Raw genomic sequence first — 21,391 nt, 5'->3', positions numbered from 1 at the left:
ATGCTAGCATGGGTTCAATTATTAATTTATATATTTTCTTAAAGTGGTTATAACCTGAATAAGCCATTTATAAGTTAATGTTTTTTAGCTGTGCAATTAATTTTTTCCCATTTTTTTTCACTGCTCTAGCATGAATTCAGTTATTTTCTGTCCTATCAATGACTTTTAATCTTACAGATAATTCTGGTCTTGAAAATTCACATAGGTAGAATTAGGATAAAAATAACCATTGGTAACTGAAAAAAAAAAACCCAACCACAAATAAATATGTTAAAAACAACAATGACAAAAGATAACCCAGACCATCCCTTGGGAGAACTTGAATATCCATTGAGGCATTTGTGAACCTACTTATTTTGATTAGCAACCTTGTAGCAATGATAAATAAACCTCTTTACCCTGGATGTTCATTAAACTCCAGGCCTACTTCTCACATTGGAAGTACTTTCAACTCCAGGGGCAGTTAGGTGGTACAGTGGATGGAGCACCAGTGCAGGAGTCAGGAGGTCCTGAGTTCAAATATCACCTCAGACACTTGACACTTACTAGCTGTGTGACCTTGGGCAAGTCACTTAACCCCAACTGCCTCATCCTGGGTCATCTCCAGTTATCCTGATGAATATCTGATCACTAGATTCAGATGACTCTGGAGGAGAAGTGAGGCTGGTGACCTGCACATCCCTCCCTCACTCAAAACAGCCAAGTTAAGTGCAAGTCATGTCATTATTTCTCTGATGGCATGGTCTTCTTCGGCAATGAAGGATGAACACACGAACATACACAGACACGCGCACGCGCACACACACACACACACACACACACACACACACACACACACACACACACGCACACCTTCAACTCCAGTGGCTTCACTGGATGATTCTTCCTGGAAAATCCACTTTAAGGTAGAGGCCCAGGCCAAAGATTTCTTCAAACTTTTTTTGACTAAACAGCTGAGTCACTTTCAAAGGACTTTACCATCTTGCAGGCCAAGTAGCTTCTTCCCCTAAGCCCATGTTTTTCAGATCCTCAGTGTTATCTTCCCCTATTACTATATAAACTTGGGACAATTTTTTTTTTCTCCATTTGTAAACCCAGCTTTTAGCATAGTGCCTGGCACATAGTAAGAGCTTAATTAATCTCTTTTGGCTTCCCAATTGAAATGAGAAAAGATTTTTTTCAAAAAAAAAAATGGAAAAAAAAGTCAACATACCATTAAAAAAATCCATTGTCATTGGATTAAAAAGTGAAGTATGTGCAATTTCAAAATGCTAACTACAATATTAATATAATCCAGTAAGAAATATGAAGACTAAAGATATGAAATCAGAAAAATATGTGACATTTAGATTGAATTTCATACCTCTTCCAACAGCATGTACCACAGAAGGACCAAATCCCCGAATCTGGAATCCAAGGCCATCTGCTGAATCTGGAATTTTCACTGTCCTAATTTTAATCAAAACCCAAAATAAGATAGTAAAGGTTTAATTGTCATTAAGACACATATGCACTTAATCTGCTATGAATTCAGATAACAAAATTAATGTGAAATAGTAGGAAAAGTGAGATCATTCTATGCACTTAATCTGCTATGAATTCAGATAACAAAATTAATGTGAAATAGTAGGAAAAGTGAGATCATTCTATTTTAATTACATTAAATATAAAACCTTAAACAGAAATAATGGCAAAGAACTGACTGACAAATTGTTATTTCAAACAGTTTAGCAATATAAATGAAATATCATATGGGGGGGGGGGGAGTAGAGCCAAGACGGTGGCGTAGAAGCAGGAACCTGCTTGAGTTCTCCCTTAAAACCCTCAAAAATCCTTTAAAAAATGACACTTAAATTCGAGAGCAGTAGAAGCCACAAAATTACAAACTGAAGCAAATTTCCAGCCCAAACTAATCTGTAAAGTTAACAAGAAGGGTCTATCACATGGGCCTGGGAGCTGAGTGTGGTGCCAGATGAGCCATGCCAGCACAGCCAACTAGAGCAGGCCTTAGGGGACTGAATCACTGGTAGTTGCAGCAGTTTCCAGACTTTTCAACCCACAAACACCAAAGACAGCTTTGAAGGTCAGTGGGAAAGGTCTTTCACCTCAGTGAGAGGGGAGCATTGTCCAGCCCCAACCCCAAACTCAGGGAGGCAGCAACAAATTACCACAGTTGTGGCTGCTTCTGGAGCCCTCCACATAACAAGGAGCTCAAGTCAAGTAGTTGGCTGGGAAAATGAAGAAAAAGGGGGAAAAAATAGACTATAGAATCTTACTTTCTCAGTAAAAAGGTATTTTCATACATCCTTGGTGATAAGAAAGATCAAAACATACAACCAGAAGAAGACAACAAAGTCAAAGCTCATACATCCAAAGCCTCCAAGAAAACTATGAATGGGTCTCAGGCCATGGAAGAGCTCAGAAAGGATTTTGAAAATCAAGTAAGAGAAATACAGCAAAAAATGGGAAGAGAAATGAGAATGATGCAAGGAAATCATGAAAAACGAGTCAACAGCTTGCTAAAGGAGATGCAAAAAAAATGCTGAAGAAAATAACACCTGTAAAATTAAACTAACCCAAATGGCAAAAGAGGCCCACAAAACCAATGAGGAGAAGAATGCCTTAAAAAGCAGAATGAGACAAATGAAAAAGGAGATCCAAAAGCTCACTGAAGGAAATAATTCCTCAAAAATTAGAATGGAGCAAACAGAAACCAAAGACTTTATGGGAAATCAAGAAATTATAAAACAGAACCAAAACAATAAAAAATAGAAGACAACATGAAATATCTCACTAGAAAAATAGGTTCAAGAAAGATAACAAAATTTTTGGACTACCTGAAAGTCAGGATCAAAAAAAGAGCCTAGACATTATCTTTCAAGAAATTATCAAAGTATTCTAGAACCATAGGATAAAACAGAAATGGAAAGAATAAACTGATAACCTCCTGAAAGAGAACTCCAGTGGAAAACTCCTAGGAATATTGTAGCCAAATTCCAGAGTTTCCAGGTCAAAGAGAAAATATTACAAGCAGCCAGAAAGAAACAATTTGAGTACTGTGGAAACAATCAGGATAACATGAGATTTAGCAGTTTCTACACTAAGGGATCGGAGGTCTTGGAATATGATATTCCAGAGGCCAAAGGAGTTAGGAATAAAGCCAACAATCACCTAAGCAGCAAAACTGAGCATAATCCTTTAGGGGAAAAAATGGAATTTCAATGAAATAGAGGAATTCCAAGCATTCTTGTTGAAAAGACCAGAGCTGAATAGAAAATTTGACTTTCAAATATAAGAATCAAGAGAAGCATGGAAAGGTAAACAGGAAAGAGAAACTATAAAGGACTTATTAAAGTTGAACATGAAAAGATAATATCTGTAACTCATGAGATCTTTCTGAGTATTAGAGTAGTTGGAAGCAATATATATACACACACATACACATATATACATATATTTATATGTATATGTGTGTGAGTTTTGTACATATATGTACATATATAGTATGTATATGTATTTATCTGTGTATATATGTGAATATAAGTAAATGTGTGTGTGTATGTATGTATGTATGTACATCTACATATAGATATAGATGTACATATATATACACAGAGAGAGAGAGAGAGCACAGGGTGAGTTGATTATGAAGGGATGATATCTAAAAAATAATTAAATGTTGAGAGGAAGAGAAAAGGAGAGGTAGAATGTAGTAAATCATCTCACATAAAAGAGGTGAGAGATTTTACAATGAAGTGGAAGAGGGGGAAGGTGAGAGGGAATAAAGGAGTCTTACTTTTATCACATTTGGCTTCAGGAGGGAATAGTATACACACTCAATCAAGTAAAGAAATCTACCTTACCCCATAGGAAATCTAGGGGAAGAGGATAAGAAAGGGTTGGATAAAGAAGTGACAGATGATTGGGGGAAGGGATAATTCAAAGCAAACACTTTTGTGGAGGGACTTGTCAAGGAGAAAATAGAAAAAATAGAGAAAAGGACAGGACAGAGGGAAATATAGTTAGTCTTTCACAACATGACTGTTATGGAAGTGTTTTGCATGACTATACATATATAACCTATATCAAATTGTTTGCTTTCTCAATGAGGGTGGGTGGAGAGGGGAGAAGGGAGAGAATGTGGAACTCAACACTTTAAAAATGAATGTTAAAAATTATTTTTACATGCAACTGGGAAATAAGATTGTTGTGTTCATCCTTCGTTGCTGAAGACCATGCTATCAGAGAAATGATGACATGACTTGCATTTGACTTTGTTTTGAGGGAGGGAGGGCTGTGCAAGGTCACCAGCCTCACTTCTCTTCCAGAGCCATCTGAATCCAGTGACCTGATGTTCATCAAGATGACTGGAGATGACCCAGGGTGCACTGGGTTTTGCATAGAATGCAACAAAGGAGACTAAAGATTTATAGGCAATGAAGTATAAAAATCTATCTTGCTCTACAACAAAATGTAAGGCAATGGGACAAGAGGGGGGATGGGTGATAAAAGGAAGGGCAGATTGGAAGAAAGAGTAATCTGAATACATGCTGTCCTGGGGCAGGGGAAGGGAAGAGATGAGGAGAAAAACTGATATTCGAAATTTTGTGGAAGTAAATGTTGAAAACTGAAAATAAATAAATTTAATTAAAAATAAAAAAATAAAAAGAAATATATGATATTTTGCCAGTTTTGTTCTTGTAATTAACTTTTTAGTATCATGGAAAGAAACAAAGCTGAACAAGAAGTATCCTAAAACAAACTTCATAAAAAGTAGAAATAAATAAAAAAGTAGAACTCAATTAAAGAATAACAGAAAGCTTATGATAGGAATAAAAAAAATCAGGAGGAATTAGGCACAGTCAAAATAAATGGAATATCTTATAGCAAAGTGAAGTTAATCACGTTTAAAATTCCAAGATATTTTCCAAAAATTATAACTAAGTATAAAAACAGAGAAAAAATAAGGATGAATGAAATGGATAACTGAATGAATGAAGCATATGTAGAAAATATGAGTAGGTAATTTTCAAATTGGTGATAATAGGGAGATTCCAAATTGGAAAATGATGCATATGATAAAATCATAAGGTCTATAAGATCATTAAAGCAAATTTCACTAACACTTCAGGGACATTGTAAATAGTCAGAAATAAGGTAATATGAAGAGTTAATTACAGAGAAGTATCTCATAGTACTATGGCTACCCTTCTAAGTTATTGGTTTGGTCAACTCATCATACTGACTATTTCAAAATGGGTCATTAACTGGGTTTAGTTCTGTGGGGAAAGGCCAGAATATTCATCTGAAATATAAGTTGTACAAGTACAAGTACAATGGAAATAATTTATTTTCTTGATCTTAAGATCATAGATCTAGAGTCAGAGAGGAACTTATGGCATTCCAATCTGACTCCTGCATGTCACAGGGGAAGAGACTAAGTCACCAGAAAGCAAAGTGACTTACCCAAGATTATGGAGTTATTAAATGTAGAAATGACATTTGAACCCAGGACCGCTGAGTCCAAACTCCATTACTCCAAATTATCATTAATAGTTTTACTGTAAATTAATTTACACAAAGATAAATTTTCGTATTGATAGTACTGACATCAGAAACATCTGTTTTCTAACATCTCTATGCATTTGGTATTCAGGGCTAAGTCTACTTTCTTTGAATAGCATCACTCTTCAGTGTTTCATTATTTTGCCAGTGCCTGTCAATGATACAATTCAGAATGAAAGAAAACTGGCTGTGATAAAGAAAGAGAACAAATGTCTGTTACAGTGATCATGAAGAGGTATAGACAGAAGCACATTCTCCTTTCAATGGTGGATAAATCCTGCTTTTGCTGCAAAAATTTAGAGCTTTAGAGCTTTGCTGAATTATTTGTGCTCTTGTCTTTTCAGGTGGCAAAAGTGGCCTCTTGGGTCTTTCTGAGATATAGTCTGTCTGTAACTTTAATAATATGATGGAATGTGGATCCTTCTTTGACCTCTAGTCAGGTCATTCTATTCTCCTTAGCACAGCCAGTGAAAAACACAAGTGTATTCTGGGAAAAGAAACGTAGGCTCTCACTGTGTTTAAGGATGACTAGCTTTGGCAAACATCTCTTCCTAAATGAAACATCATATTGTGGTAAAATGGACAAATTTAATTTACTGTAGGAATGAAGATATAGTGCAGAAACTAATGCATGTGCATGTGATTACTGAGATAATACATTTATAAAAATAAAAAAGAAATCTTTGTAAAGATTTCTTATAATCAAAGGCAAACAGTTAAAAAGTTAAAAGTTCACTATTATATTTTTATTACCTGTTATGAAATAGGAAAAGACTTCAATAAATAAAGATAAACATAGCAGGGAATAGGAAAAAAAGAAATGGGAAGTCAATGCAAAAGATATAGGTGTATGATAGCAAGGGCTATGGATTACAACAACCTTTAAAAAGTAAAGAGAAAAGAGTGAGCTTTTTCAATGTAAAAAAATGTGATAACCAATCAGACCAAAGGCATGAAATGTGCTGCTGAAGTAGCAGATGTGGTCAGAATAATACCTTCAGAGTTGGAGTGGAATAAAAAAGCCATGAGATCCAATGAAAAGTAATTCTTAAAATGAAAAATCTGCAAATAAGGGAGAAATTTTTTCCAATGTAATATTCATATAACAGAAAACCCCAGAAGGTGAAACAGATCCCAGTCCTGAATCAAGGAAGAAGGAATAAAAAGAAGCAGCAACCTAACTCTTTTTTTAGCTGCTACAATTTTTCTCTTCCATTCCTGGGGATGTATAAACCACTTTGGAGTAATTCTCCAATATTTTCCTATTTGGCTTCCCTTTTATTCTATGACATTTGGGTAACATAGCAGATAGAAGGGGGACAGAAAAAGGGGATAGAAAGGTATGCTGAAGTCAGGAAGCAATTGTGGTCTCAAACACTTACTAGCTGTGTGACCCTGAGCAAGTCACTTAACTACTGACTCAGTCCAGTTATTCTCATCTGTAAAATGAGGATAATAATAGCACCCACCTCCCAAGGTTATTTATTGTATGGATCAAATAATATAATAATAAAGCACTTAGCACAGTGCCTAGAACATAGTAAGCACTGTATATAAATGTGGAGGAGAAAGAGAACTGAGTATTTTCCATCTCTCTTATTATTTAATTCTTTCTTCTTAACTCCCTCACAAATCTCCAGATGGTAAATGGGCAGAAGAGTCAAAGTTCAGGAAAGCTGAGGTGACTGAGCATGATCAGGAGAGGTAAAACTCACAACATTTATGCATGAGAAAAAGGGAAACTTCAAGGAGGAATTCACACCCTATAAAAGTGCAATTGTTACCCAGGGGAAATGAGCAAGTTATAGTTTAGGTAGTAAGGATAGGAATAGAAAACTATCCAAAGTTGTTTTTCTCCTCCTCTTAACTAAACATATTTACCCTCTAAAAGTAAGTTAGGCACTTAATGAGGTGCATTCATTCTTTAAGATCACTTTTTAAGTTTACCCATTGTTTCAGAAAAGCTAATGCCAATTGATAGGGATTTAACATTTTCAGAAAACAACATGGGAACAAGGGAGAATCTAACATATATTGAAATAAATGAACCCTGATAAAGGATATTTCAACTTCACTTATCTAGAAACTAGACTTCTAATAACCGCAAATTCTTAGAACACAACCCTGAAACTGTTATTAGGCAAAAAGGGCTTCTGAATATTCCAGAGTTGTCAGACAGAACTCCTAAATTAAATGTCTGCTTTGTGTATAAAGCCTTTAGGTTTCCATTCTATTTCTATTTATTCTTAGTCAATGCAAATTTTGTGACAAACAATCATTTTAGAAGGAATAAACCAAAAGGGAAAGCAAGTTAATAGCAGCAAAATGTGACAACTGAAAATTAATATCAAAGGAGGAGTCAGAAAAACTGAAAAGTAAGCAAAAATTATGCCATGAATTATATTAAAGCAGAAGAATGTGCTTTGATTATTATTTTTTCTTTGAAACCTGTGATGTCATGGCAAGGAAACTCCTACCAATGCAATTCAGCAGTTGCTCTACAATTTATATTCTTAGAGACATGAATGAGGCTAAGTCACATTGTCAGTACTGTCAGAGAAGGGATTTGAACCCAGATCATCCTAACTCTCTGCTCCCCTACATCAAACTATTTCTCAAGAAAATAACAAATGTTTAAAAGGTTACATCATTTTTATTCTCTTCTATTGAATAAGACTGGAGATATTTATTGTCAGATATTTCAGAAGAAAAATATTCTAAAAATTAGCCTCTACACTGATTTATTTCTAAGGAATATCTGATTATTTTTTATTTCTTTGCTATTCCAGCATATTATTTAAATTATGCATTAATTTAGTAATCAAAAATGATTTATTGACCTTTTAAGATTTGTGAAAAAGCTTGAGGTAGTGATGAATAAAACAGAACGTCTACCCTTGAACTCAAAGATTATCAGGAAAGAGATACAAGCATAAAAAAAAACACAAAAACAAAAACTCAATACTATAATACAAATGCCAAGTGCCAAAAGAGTGATAAATAAATAAACAAAACAAAAGGAGCTAATTAAAAAAGATTTCAAAAGATCTGTACCTACTAACTGACCAGGTTATAATGAATTGCCCATCGCATTTCAATAAATAAAAAGAATGAGGAAACAGAACATAATAATTAGAGAGCTGGCCAGGAAAACCTAGTTTTAAATCCTGGGCTTTAATACTACTTTCTTAATCTCTCAGAGCTCTTGCCAACTTTCTATGTCCAGAAATTACAGAAGTGGCTGGCCTATATTTGTAGAGGGAGTTTCTCAGCAGAGAATTCCCTATACCAGAGAAATCAGTGATCCAGTCAGTACCCATTACCATCCTGATGGCAAAGACTCACATCTCACAGAGTTACTGCGAAGCTCAAATGAAATAATAGCTATATAGCATCATGTCATTACTATTATAAGGACGAAATAAGAAGGGGATATGTTTTCACCATAGGCCAGAAATACAGTAAGATGCTAGTCCCTAATATATTCATTATAATCACTTCTATTATTTCTACTACATAAACTTAAAACATTCAGAGTCAAAAATGATATCAATAAACCTGCTATTGTAGATACAATCAAATATTTTATCATGATAAGTAATATTATTCCTCTTATTTCTTCTAAAGGGCTCTGTTGAGTAGGTATTTTAATCCAAGCAAAGGGCTATTTAATTTCAGGAATTAGCAATTGTATTAACTTGTATAGTTTTGCTATTTCACTTTTGTCTATCCATTTTTGAAAATAGGAAGTAGAACAACTTACTCCCTTGGTTTTGTGCTCACAAGAACTCTGAGAGGCTTTTTGCTGTTTAAGCATGATTTTAAGAAGCAATCCACTTCATTAAAAGGTCTCATAAAAACTAGGTCACCATTAATAGCAAAAATCTTCTTCCCAACTTCCATTCCAGCCATCTAAGAGAGAAACAAAAAGGGGGGGGAGGGGATTGAATTATACTTGAAATAAATTTCTTTTGTTTATTGACAAGCACATTAAAAACTGAAATAGAATACAGTAAACATATTTTGGGGTTCTGATATATTTGCACACATGCAAAAAAAAAAAAAAAAAGATCCTGGAATCGGATGCAGAAAAGCTGGGTTTGGGGCATGGTTCTGATATTTCTCAGTTGTATGATTATTCAATTCTGTTTTTAAAAGTATTAAGTAGTAACTATATATCACTTTAGTAGGCATGGGGAATACAAATATACAAACATATAGAAGTCCCTGCCCTCAAGGGGCTTACATTCTTGGTTATGTCACAGGATCATATCATAGAGCTAGAGCTGGAAGAGACTTCAGAGCAAATGCCCTCTTATTTTGCAAATAAAGAAACTCATCACACTCTAAGAAATTTATATAAAAGAAGCAATTTCAGAACCAGATAGACTCTGAGGGTGTAGAAGCAGAATTTGCACCTAGTGAAAAGGTATTACTAACACTGGGTTTAGCCTTCTCTATCTCCTCCTATCTTCTGATTGAGTCTATTCTCATATCATTCCTGATATCTAATTAAAGAAAAAGATAGAATGAAAAAAAAAAAACAGGCCTGAAAGGTTTACAGGACTGTCATCCATCCTTTTCAACCAGCTGGCATATGAAGAACATAAAGTCTTGTGTTAAAAATCCCACATATACCAAGTGGAAAATAAGTTTATTGCATCCTCATTAGTCAAAGTGGAATTTACCATTTAGACTTCAGTCCATAATTTAAAGTTCTTCATACTCTGAATCTACTCAGATTCAGGTTAGGCTCCTACTATGTTTTAAGGCATAAGACAAAATAATGCCTGCTATCACATCACTTATATTCTACTAGGAGATATACATTTTTAAAAAAATACAATATAATCTAAGGAGGAAGAGACACCTAGTAATCAAGAGGATAAGGATTAACATCCTAAAGGAAGCAACATCAAATATCAGTCTTGAAAAAATTAAGGATTCTAAGAGACTCCAGTAAGGCAGGACTGCACGCCAGATATGTAGAACTGCTTATATAAAGTCATGGATAACAGGGAAGAAGTATCATATTTGGAAAATCCCTACTCCTAAACATACATAAATTTCTGCCTCATCATCAACCTCCACTCACCCTATATGCATATAGGTGATTTCTTGTGTAAGGATGTGGCTGCATTGACTATTTCACCCTCTTGAAATCAATTAACTTTGTTAGGTTAGAACACTGAACTAATCAATTGGACTTGTGTATGGCTGAACAGGACCTATACATCTCCTTGTAATAATCAAAGTCATCGTGTAAGGAAACAGGTTACATTCTAAGAAATTTATATAAAAGGATCTACTTCAAAACCAGTTAGAGACTCTGAGGATCTAGAAATTGAGAGGCTGGAGTAAACCTGAAATTCCAGCATACTTCAGAGAAACAATGGTGTAACTGAGCTTTAGTGAAAATAGAGATATTGAGACATCTGTCAACTGTAGGCATCTTGGAACAGAAGACTCAGGTTCAGGGAAGTCCCTAGAAAGGTTTGCCTTTTTCCACAATTTTTCTTCCTGCTATTGCCTGTACACTCATTAGTTACCCAAACATTTCCAATAGACTGAAGTTTGCCTCAACATCAAAGAGACTAGAGGTTAACTAGAGATAACATGTATCTATAAAATTAAGCAAACATCTCAATCTTTAAGTATTAGGAATGTTTTCTAGCTTTCTAACTTTAAAAATGTGATTAACCTCATGACTTTTTCATCTAAAATACATTCCATAAAAGCCAAGAAGAATAAACCTTATAGACCAGAAGGTCTATTGTTTTGGATTTAAATATACATGGATTTAAAGAATCCATTTAGAGGAACAGGTTCTTATACTTGTCATACCTTTGCTTAGCTGCTTTCCCTTTTCTTCTCTCAAACATAATAGTCTGTCTCCTCCTCTACATAAATCTAAATCTATTTTCTAAAATCAATTTAAAATTTCTGTTATTTTTTTTAAGCAAGGTGGGGGCACTAGAAGGCACAAGAGAATAGAGTGCTGGGTCTAGAATCAGGAAAATTCATCTTCCCGAGTCCAAATCTAACTTTAGACACTGACTAGCTCTGTGACCTTGGGCAAGCCACTTAACCCTGTTTGCCTCAGTTTCCTCATCTGTAAAATAGAATGGAGAAGAAAATGACAAACCACTCTAAGAAAACCCCAAATGGGCTAAACAAAGAATCTGACATCACTGAAAGCAACCACAACAAGGGGATGTGTAATGTTAATTATACATTAGCATAATTAAAGAGAATTAAAGGTCTTCCTCACCCATTAATGGGCCTGCCCATTAAGGGAAACTTGATTAGATGAGATTGGTTTTGCAGGAAGGCCCACACCTTTTGATTTCTAATGAGGCATTGGTTCACAAGGATTGTGATGCCCTCCTGTGCATATATACTCTGAGGTGAGGTTTTGGTTTGGGGCTTCCTCATTGGAAGTGTTCCTTTGACCAGATGAGATGCTGGGTAGCTGTTAAGGAGCTCCCCTCCCCATTCCAGCTTTGAAAACCCAGATGTTGCTTCTCTCTCTGGTAACTACATATGTATGTAATGGTCAGAAAGTTGGATCTGTCTGTTCATCTGTTACGTATATATTGCTTATGGTCAGACAATTAGAAGCCCTGTCTATTGATCTTTCTGTTTGTAATTTCTGCTTGTAATTTCTGTCTGTATTTTCGCTGAAGTTCAGGGCTCCAACTTTTTTCCCTGAATGAAGTGAATGACATACGTGCTTCATTAAAATAACATTGTTTACCTCTTGAGGTTGCTTTCCTTAGAAAAGCAGATCTAAGAACCTGTGCAGCAGGCCCTTCTGTATATGCTGGGATGCTTACTGCTACAGGGTGCTATAAGTGAGAAATGTTAAGTTCACTTTCAGAAGAGGTCAGGTCAATGTATATGAGTTTTACTTAACTGTTTTTTTTTCCTAAAAGACTTTTTAGGAAGTGAGAATCTATGGAATGTGTAATGCAAAACCAAAACACCAATAATTTTTTAAAAAATTTAAAGTCCACCTTTTTTCATGAAACCTTCCCTGGATATTCCAATATGAAATAATCTCTTCTTTTTATGAACTATAATAAACTATAATACACTTAATAATTTTGGGGGAAAGGAAGGAGAAATAATACAAGTAAGTTTATTGACTTCTGTGGCACTTAATTCAATTTTAAAAGTCTGCCCATTCATCATTTGTTTCATTTGTGCAAACCTTATCTTCCAGAGACCACATCTCATATTTCTAGAGACTAAGGGCAAAGCTATGTTTTAGGAACCGAATAATCAATGATAAATTATCATTAATTAGAGTAATTTACAACTGCTTCTTTTTACCTCCTTTTAGAGAAATTATTTGAGTTCTCTCCTTTGGCATCTAAATAGAACAAAGGCACCAGCTTAAAGGGAACAGTGGTCAGGAAGAGGAGAGGAAGGAAGTTTTTAATCTCTACTAATATGTTATCACATCCTTTATGGTTCTAAAGTACATGCAACGCTGAGCAATATCTTTTAGTGTCTGTATTCTCTATCCTGATCCAAAATTAAACAACTATGAAAGTTGTGTTAACTCTTTCAGGTTATCAGAGGACTGTATTAGTATAATGAAACTGTTTCTACAAACAGCAACTGAGAAATTTGAGTATACCTCATAGATAGACTGAGAAACTCTTATTTAACAGATTTCATGACTCAAAAAAAGTCTACTAATCCAAAATAGTTTCCACTGAATATAATAATATGTGAAATAAAAGAGTAAACTGAAAAAGTATGCTTCAGAAAGTTAACTGAATTATAAGACTAAACAAATTCAAGTTTCATATAAAATCCAACCCCACTCACACTAATTGATTCACCAGAGGCAAAGCTAGAAGCAGTTGTCTAGGGGTACCATCTAATTGAACAAGCTCTGCTAGAGAACATTTTATCAAAGATATATCCAGAAGGACTTGTTTTAGAAAGATTTCCTTTGCAAAAGAATATTTTCCCCAGGAACAGTGGGAAGCAAATGCAAACAGTGCTGTTTTTCCCCCTGACTGGACCATTTATAACAAGATTTTGATAAAAAGATATGCAGTTTGATATAATCCTCTATGTGTAATTTTGGGTTGAATATATATGTCTTATGAGGGGACAAGGAAAATCTGGAATACAAAGTATAGGAAAGTAGATATTATTAGTCTATTCGGAGTCCATTGTCCTGTGAATACTCTGAGCTGTCTAGAATAAAACTCTCATTTCTATTAGTAAATAGCTGAAATTTTTGTGCTATTACAATTGCTAGATTTTTAGATATAACAACACTTTGGAATTTTGAAATAAATTGGTACAATTTCCTAGCAATAAGCAGAATGAGTTGCTTCAGGAAGTAATGGGTTCCTTTTCACTAGAGGTTTTCAATCATGATGACCCCTTTTGTCATCAGCCTTATTTGCAGAATTCTTGGTCATGTATGGATTGGGCCAGATGGCCTCTGAGGTCTCATTCGACTCAGAAATTCTATAATTTAGCATGGTATCTAAAATGGAATTAGATTCAATACCAAATCTTACCATGTATTTTTTTTTCTCTATGGAAAGTGTATATGGTAGAGGATTTATTTGGTGATTTTCCATCTTAAATTCTGATTGCTGTTGAAAATGAAGTAAGTATTCCACAGGAGATTTCTGAATATAAACTCGATAGTATCAGTTTAGTATGTCTTTATTCACAAAGTTTGTAAGAAAAGACCATGGATGGCCTAGTGTAAATACATCACCACTAATAGAAATTACAACCCCAAGCAAAAACCTTATTGATTATCTTCATGTAGGAAAGAAAGCACATTAACATCTTGTTGCCTATAGTCAGAATAGGCAGTTGCATTGAATATACAAGAAAAAGAGAGAAATTACACAACCACAAGTACTGTGTAATCAAAATGAGAAGCTAAATCACATATATGAAAGGTGACATGACAACACTTAGAAGAAGCAACATTTCTGGAAGTAAAATGTCACATACTGTATACTGAATGCATAACTTGACAGAAAATGAAAAGAAGGGATACTCATCACATAATAGATTATTGCTCTTTGACCTCTATCACTGTCAACTTCAATGTAGATGTAGATTTTCTACATCTCAATGGAAAAATGCACTTTTATAAATAAAGCAGACTTTCTTCTGTTCACATTCTGCTCGTTAAAATCAGAAAAATACACATTTAACCTGGAAATCAGCAACACTGGAAGCGGATAATGGAGTGTATGGGAGATTTTTAAAAACCCCTCTGTTTCAAGCAGCTAAAGGGAATTTCTGTCTCAAACATCTACTTTTCCTTCAGGTCTAATCCAGAGGTTCCTAAAATAGTAATAATGGTAAACATTTAAATGATGGCTTAGGGCTTGCAAAGGGCTTTTTACACAGAGGTGTTCCGGAGCCACCTTGAACCAACTCACAAGAATCAAGTGCTATATTTTCCATGTGCGCATTTATACAGAAATAGACTGAGGTATGAGAAGTTAGGGCCTGGTTTATCCTGATTTATTGTCTTGTTGATTGATCATACTTAAGAAAATATGAATAATGCAGATTAAACTTCAAAGTATGTCCCTTGAATGTTTTTTTCAGAAGAAACAAGTTCATTCACCAGCAAACCTCTGCCTTTCCATATATTATCTCCATCAATTATCACAACAATCCAGTGAATTACATATTATTATTATTATCACTATTTCACAGAAATGAAACTTAAGCTGAAAGAGTTTAATATGACTTTCCAGGGGACAGAAATCTAGAAAGTGTCTGATGCACAATTTGAATTCTGCCTCGAGGTGAACATTATCTCCACCATGACAGCTAGATACTCATCTGACTTATTTCAAAACTCCCTACTTAATAATTTTGTCTAATTCCAGGTCGACCTTAGTGATTGGAATGCACTAGAAACAATGAATCAGTGACTAGTTCTCCTAGAATTTCAGGTTAGTTTATGATCTAAACAGAACTTCCAACACCATCTTCAAAATTCTATATCTCTGGAGCAAATCAGGAGAGGACGGAATTGACAGATGTCCTAGAAGGCAGAGCCAGAAAAAATTTTTCTGCAATAATGTCCTTCTGTTCTTAAAGAAAACACTTAAAGGACCTGGGATTTCCATTAATTTATGGCTGATGATTCTGGGAATAAGATTGTAAACTGAAAGTGAACAAAATATTGTATCTAGGAAGAAACCACAACCAATGAATTAACAAGGATTTATTGACAATTTACCATAATACAGGCACTGTACTAAACAACCAAGAAACAAAGATAAAAGGGAAACTGTGCCTGTCCTCAAGGATCTTAAATTCTAATAGAGAAAGCAATATCTACCTTTAAAAGTCTATGCATAATACATACAAAATTAATTAAAGATAGTTTGGAGGAAAGTATGGGAAAGTTCTTTACACTCCATGTTTTATATATATTCAACAAAAGTCCTGCAAAATATTTATTTTTTAAAAAATACCAGAATGCCTTACCTCCGCATTTGATCCCTTTTCCACCAATTTAATGATTGGTACTTTATTTTTATCTTCTAATCCAAAACCATAGCTTCCCTCATTTGATTTAATCTGAATTAGGATAAAAACGGGTGTTATTAAATCAGATGAAGCAAAAGGTAAAGCTCAAATGAGATGGTGTAAAGTATATCAGTGTCAAACACTTTGCTATTACTTTCTCTTAGTATTTACTGGAGAGGACAATCCGTAGAAAGTATTCATCAACTTACCAATAATGATTTAGCAATAACATTTTCCACAACTTTTAAGTCATGCTTCATAAGCCTGTGTTTCATATTTGATCCTTCCATTTCTTCATCCGCAAAAAACCGAAAAAGTAGGGGCTCATCTTTGAATTCACTTTTTTCAAGGACTAAACAAAAAAGGTAGATTTATATTTTTTAATAAATTAAAAATAAATAGATACTATAAATCATCTGACACAAACTGAAAACATGAGTGACCTGGATTATATGCTCCATAGAAATATTAAGGCTCTACTTCTATCAATAAGAATATCTCTTTTCCCCAGAAAACATAACTCAAATATGTTAAGCTATTACCTACGGGAATATGAATTTCAAAACTTAGAAACACTTTCCAATTTTAACATCTTTGTTATTAGCAAAACCTGTTGCTCTCCAGATGACATCTGTAGCTAAACAGATTACAATACTGCATCCAAGAAAGTCAAGAAATTCTGACATGAGAAACCTATTAAGAACATTACCAAGCTCTTAACACATAATTATGTGTTTTGGAAGTTTAGTAAACATTCTTAGGATGTTTTTAAAGTCCTAAGTAACTATGAAAAAAATGCAAATGTGTTGCATGCTGTCCTCAGATGTGTGTACAGTTCCCTCTAAATTAAATATTTGGTTCAAAACTTCTAACGGGAATTATATCCTCTGAGTTAAATGTCATTTTAGTTTTGCATGAACTTCCAGAACTTTGCTTTTCAAAAGCAAAAGCCTCAGATAACATTTGAAAAAAATCAATTTTATTCTTCTATTTCAACTTCAATGTATTCAACTAGGCCCTTAAGATTACTGGTCGATACAAGATGACGTATACCATAAAGTCTGGGCTATACAGAGTATTTAAAAGTCATGAGTATAAGCTTTAATGGCTTATCAGATCTGTAGGTGCTTATCTATTAAGAAAAATGAAGCTAAGTTTGGTTGGACTACATAATTTATTTTCCATAGGATCTTGATAGAGACTTTAAAAAGAAGATTTAGACTTAAATATCTCATCATTTCTATTTTTAGTAACAGAAAGTCACCCAAAAAATGATAAAAGTTAAGCAAAAGGAAATGCTTTAAATCTAAAACAAATGTGCATGCACACACACATACATAATACAACACGCATGTCTGCTTTTTTTTTTAAATGGTCTATTTATATGACAAGCATTGTATATATGCATACTATTGTTTCCCAGTTTTTTCCACCATCAAATGTCTGTTTGTAAAAAGTATTGAATGCAGTTTGGCCTATAGAAAATGCTTAATAAATTCTTGTTAACTATAATAATAGCTAACATTTAGGTAGGGTTTTAAGTTTTACAAATCCTTTTAAAAATATATCATGTCATACTTACAGGAACCCTGAGAAGTAGGAGCCATGATAATCTCTATTTCATAGGTGAGGAAACTGAGGCAGAGAGTAATGAAGTAACTTATACAGGTTCACAAAACTAATCTAAGGCTAAATTTAAACTCAGATCTTCCAGATTCCAGGTCCAGACCTCTGTCTACTGTGCTACCTAGTTGCTTTTAAATTGAGTGATTAGTAAAATCAGGCTATGAGTCTGCATTGTTACATCTTCTATAAAAGCCTCTCTAACCTACTAAAATTAATATGTAAAAATCAAGGTACTAATGAAATAACAAGTTATTCCCTAAAGGATGAAATAAAAGTCACTAAGTTTTATTCCTGCATTAAAATGTCATGTCTATGAAATTATTTCTTTTCTTTATCTTAAGTCTACGAAAGGGCAAGGATGGCACAATTTTTAACCTGCTGATCAGGGTCAATATGCAAACAGAATACCCCATAATTTTGGGCTTACCTTGTTTTGGTTTTTTTTTAATAGCTCTTCCTCTTCAGTTAATATTAGCAACCTTCTGGAAATACTTGGGTAAAAGTGGCAGATGATTTTAAAATATAAAAACAAAATATCTTCTTAAGAGTCTCAGCTGCCTAAACCACCAATGCTAGATGAATCAAATGCCAAAGGAATTAACTCCGTGAACAAAAGTTCAAACAGAGTAGACAAGAAAAGAAAGCAATTTTCTAACCCATACCTTCGAAGAAAAGAGGCACTTAAAAGTACACACTAATATTTATTGAGAAGTATAACTAGGTAAACAGCCAAGATGGCAGAGTAGCAGGAAGCAGTATAGTCCAGCTCCCCTGATTACTATTCCCATAAAAATCTTAGAGGAGCATCCAACTGGAGAGTAATTGGGAATCTGAGGGTAAACTACTGAGGGTCATTGGTGGGCCAAGATCATGGCCCTTGAAGCAAAAGGCCACGGTGCTGTAGCTCTGACATCAGGACGTGAATTGAGAACACAGATACAGCCTCTAGATGCAGGGACTATATTGATGTTTTCTAAACTAGGAGAGGAGAATTAAGATAAGCAGGCAATATTGTCACTCTAAAACTACAGAATCTTTTAGTTAGCTCATAGGGTTTCAGTCCTAGCAACTATTTACTGGAGCTGCACTCAAGGGCAAGTCTGTATTTGTGTTACTTAGATCCAGACCAGAGTCTTGAGCCTAGAAAGCCCAGGAGGACAGCACTCAAATTATACCCCTGATCAGACCATATGAGAGTTGGTACAAAGTTTGCAGTTCTCTGGCCCAAGCCACCCTTGTGATGGTTGAAGAAAAACACATGTGATAATTGGAGAATGCAGGGGCAGGACACCATAAACTAGAGGTCAGGACGATACAAGGTCATCACAGTTCTGGCAGAAGTGTGCAGAGCATAGCCCTAACACAAACTCTTGATCTGTGAACTAAGGCTCACAGAATGGGTAAGCAAATAAAGAGCTATTATGAAATGAGGGATACCAGAATAGGAGACTACTCCAATACATATATAAGCAAAGCCTCAAACAAAAAACATAGCTTGGACACAAGATCAATTAGAACTCACAGAAGAAATGAAGCAAGAAAAAGGATATCATTTCCCCAAATAATTCTAAGTAGTTTTTAAAAGTTTCAATAGAATTTCTACCTTAGGTATTCTCGTAAAATTTTTAAATGGAAATTTTAATGATTGATAAATTAATCATCATTTAGGAAAACCATTAATTTTGATTAATTAAAAAAAAAAACCTGCTTGTCTTTTTCACTGGGACAGAATTATTTGTAGGTTCAAAACCCAACATGTTAACCTGCTATGGAGGGAAGACTGAGGTGATAGTAGCAATCATAAGGAAATGGGGAAAGCAATTGTCATGAGCTTGGATACTGAGTGCTGAACTTTAAGAAGATTCAGAAGGTTCATTTCTTGGGTCTGCTACTTACCAGCTATTTATTCATTACAACTGACAAGGCATCTAATCTGTAAAAGCCTTTGCTCATTTTCAAAATGAAAATAAAATTTGCATTACCTACCACCCTAAAAGCACTTTGTGAAGTATGAAGAGCCATATAGATGTTATCATTAATATGTCCTTATTATAGGTATTATGATGTCATGTGTCAACATCACCATTCATTTATCGTAATGCATTTATGGAGTATTCTACGCGGGTTACACCTTTATTCTGGCCCTTCTCTGAATTTCTTCTTCATCTGAGGAGAAAACTAGAACATGCTGATGTTTTCATTGTTAGTAAAGAACTCAAGTTGGTTCTCACCAGACAATAAAACAATAGAATACGCATGTAAACTTTTAGAAGATAAACTCTTACCATGGTGCATGAATCCATTGTCACAAAGACCTACGCCAAAGATCATTGCCTCTTCTCTGGTGCGGCAATCCCCCTATGATCCACAAAGGCAAGGCAGAATTAAATTAATGAGAATGGAGAGGTTTGCTGCACCCTTTCCCATGTGTATAATTCCCATTAACATGTTCCAATAAAAAATCATTTACAGATTGCAGTATACAGTTTGACCACCATCCCACGGAGTATTTTCCGCCTAGAAAATTGTCAGTCATTAAAATCTTTTCTTTCAGCATTTAAATTAGCAAAATAGACATAACATTTCTTGAGAAATAAAATGAACCTATATATTAATTACAAAAATAATATAAATAACCATATTGTACAAATATTCTAAATTTAACATCTGCTAATTCTGACAGTAGCAAAAATAAAACAAAAAAACCCCAAAAAACTGAGAACAAAGTACTAAAGAAGGTTGTCCATTATCATGATCAAGAAATATTTCTTAAGTTCCCATCTTCAATGTGTAAAATCTGTACAAAGAAAATTACACAGATGTGGCTACTACCTTCTAAAGTAAGAAAGTTACATAAGCTGTTATGTTCTGTGTAACACTGTTCAAAAAGTATTACATAGAGGGAGTCCTGCCTTCCAGAAAGTCACATACCGTCCTAATTCTATAATCCTATGATGTTATGAACCTATGAACATTAAAAAGCTAAGTCCCTGTCTGCTCTGTTCAGCACTGTACAAATGGGACAGCAAAGTTATTCCAGGATCTTAAGGAGGCTATGAAACCTTCCTCCAGAAAATTCTTTTAAAACATGCAAATTCCTGTCTTTGAGGAACACTTGAATTAAGTCAGCCTTAATGTAAGAGTACACTAAAACTTTTTTCAAGTTTTTTTTTTCTGTCAGTCTCATAAGTTTAGTATTCAATCAATAATTTTCATAGGAAAATTACTAGAATATACTCTAAGCTGTACTTTCTGAATTCAGCCTTTCATCCTCTGTGTCTTATGAATATCAATGACAAGGCAATCTTTTTCAAATTCTGCTTTCAGCAGGTCATTCTCGTGCTCAAAAATATTCTATTTCCTCCAACTTTTAAAAGTAACAAATAGAAATGGACTTTCCAAATCCTCTGCAATCTTGCCCCAACCCACCTACCTAAACTTATTCCCTACAATAATCAGGTTTTTCTTTTCATTATCCTATAAACAGGTCATGCTTTCTGTGTCTCCCTTAAAAGGCTTTTTTCATTTACCTACCCAAGACACATTTTGAGTTCCACTTCCCTAAAACCTTTCCTTAGTCATCTATTTTCCATTAATTTATTTTTTTCTCTGAATTCATATAGTGTGTGTATATGTATATATGTATAGATATGTG

At 34.4% G+C, this 21,391-nt stretch overlaps 1 protein-coding gene across 3 annotated transcripts in view; it reads right to left on the bottom strand.

The window, feature by feature from the left end:
• The window catches only part of PREX2 (phosphatidylinositol-3,4,5-trisphosphate dependent Rac exchange factor 2), a 426,568-nt gene that overhangs the window by 195,651 nt on the left and 209,526 nt on the right, over positions 1 to 21,391 (bottom strand). For all 3 annotated transcript variants that reach the window (XR_011966134.1, XM_072604786.1, XM_072604787.1), the window contains exons 15-19: positions 20,022 to 20,094; positions 16,320 to 16,462; positions 16,069 to 16,161; positions 9,329 to 9,477; positions 1,364 to 1,449 (exon numbers count right to left, since the gene is read on the bottom strand). Coding sequence is in view for 2 of the 3 variants with exons in the window: in XM_072604786.1 (XP_072460887.1) it covers positions 1,364 to 1,449; positions 9,329 to 9,477; positions 16,069 to 16,161; positions 16,320 to 16,462; positions 20,022 to 20,094 (544 nt within the window). In the remaining variant the exon portion in view is untranslated. The remainder of the gene's footprint in view (positions 1 to 1,363; positions 1,450 to 9,328; positions 9,478 to 16,068; positions 16,162 to 16,319; positions 16,463 to 20,021; positions 20,095 to 21,391) is intronic.

This window comes from Notamacropus eugenii, chromosome 4, assembly GCF_028372415.1.
Source record: "Notamacropus eugenii isolate mMacEug1 chromosome 4, mMacEug1.pri_v2, whole genome shotgun sequence".
In the NCBI taxonomy this organism is placed as follows: Eukaryota; Metazoa; Chordata; class Mammalia; order Diprotodontia; family Macropodidae; genus Notamacropus; species Notamacropus eugenii.
The sequence above is the reverse complement of the archived record's forward strand: the minus strand, read 5'-3'. Positions and strand labels throughout refer to the sequence as shown.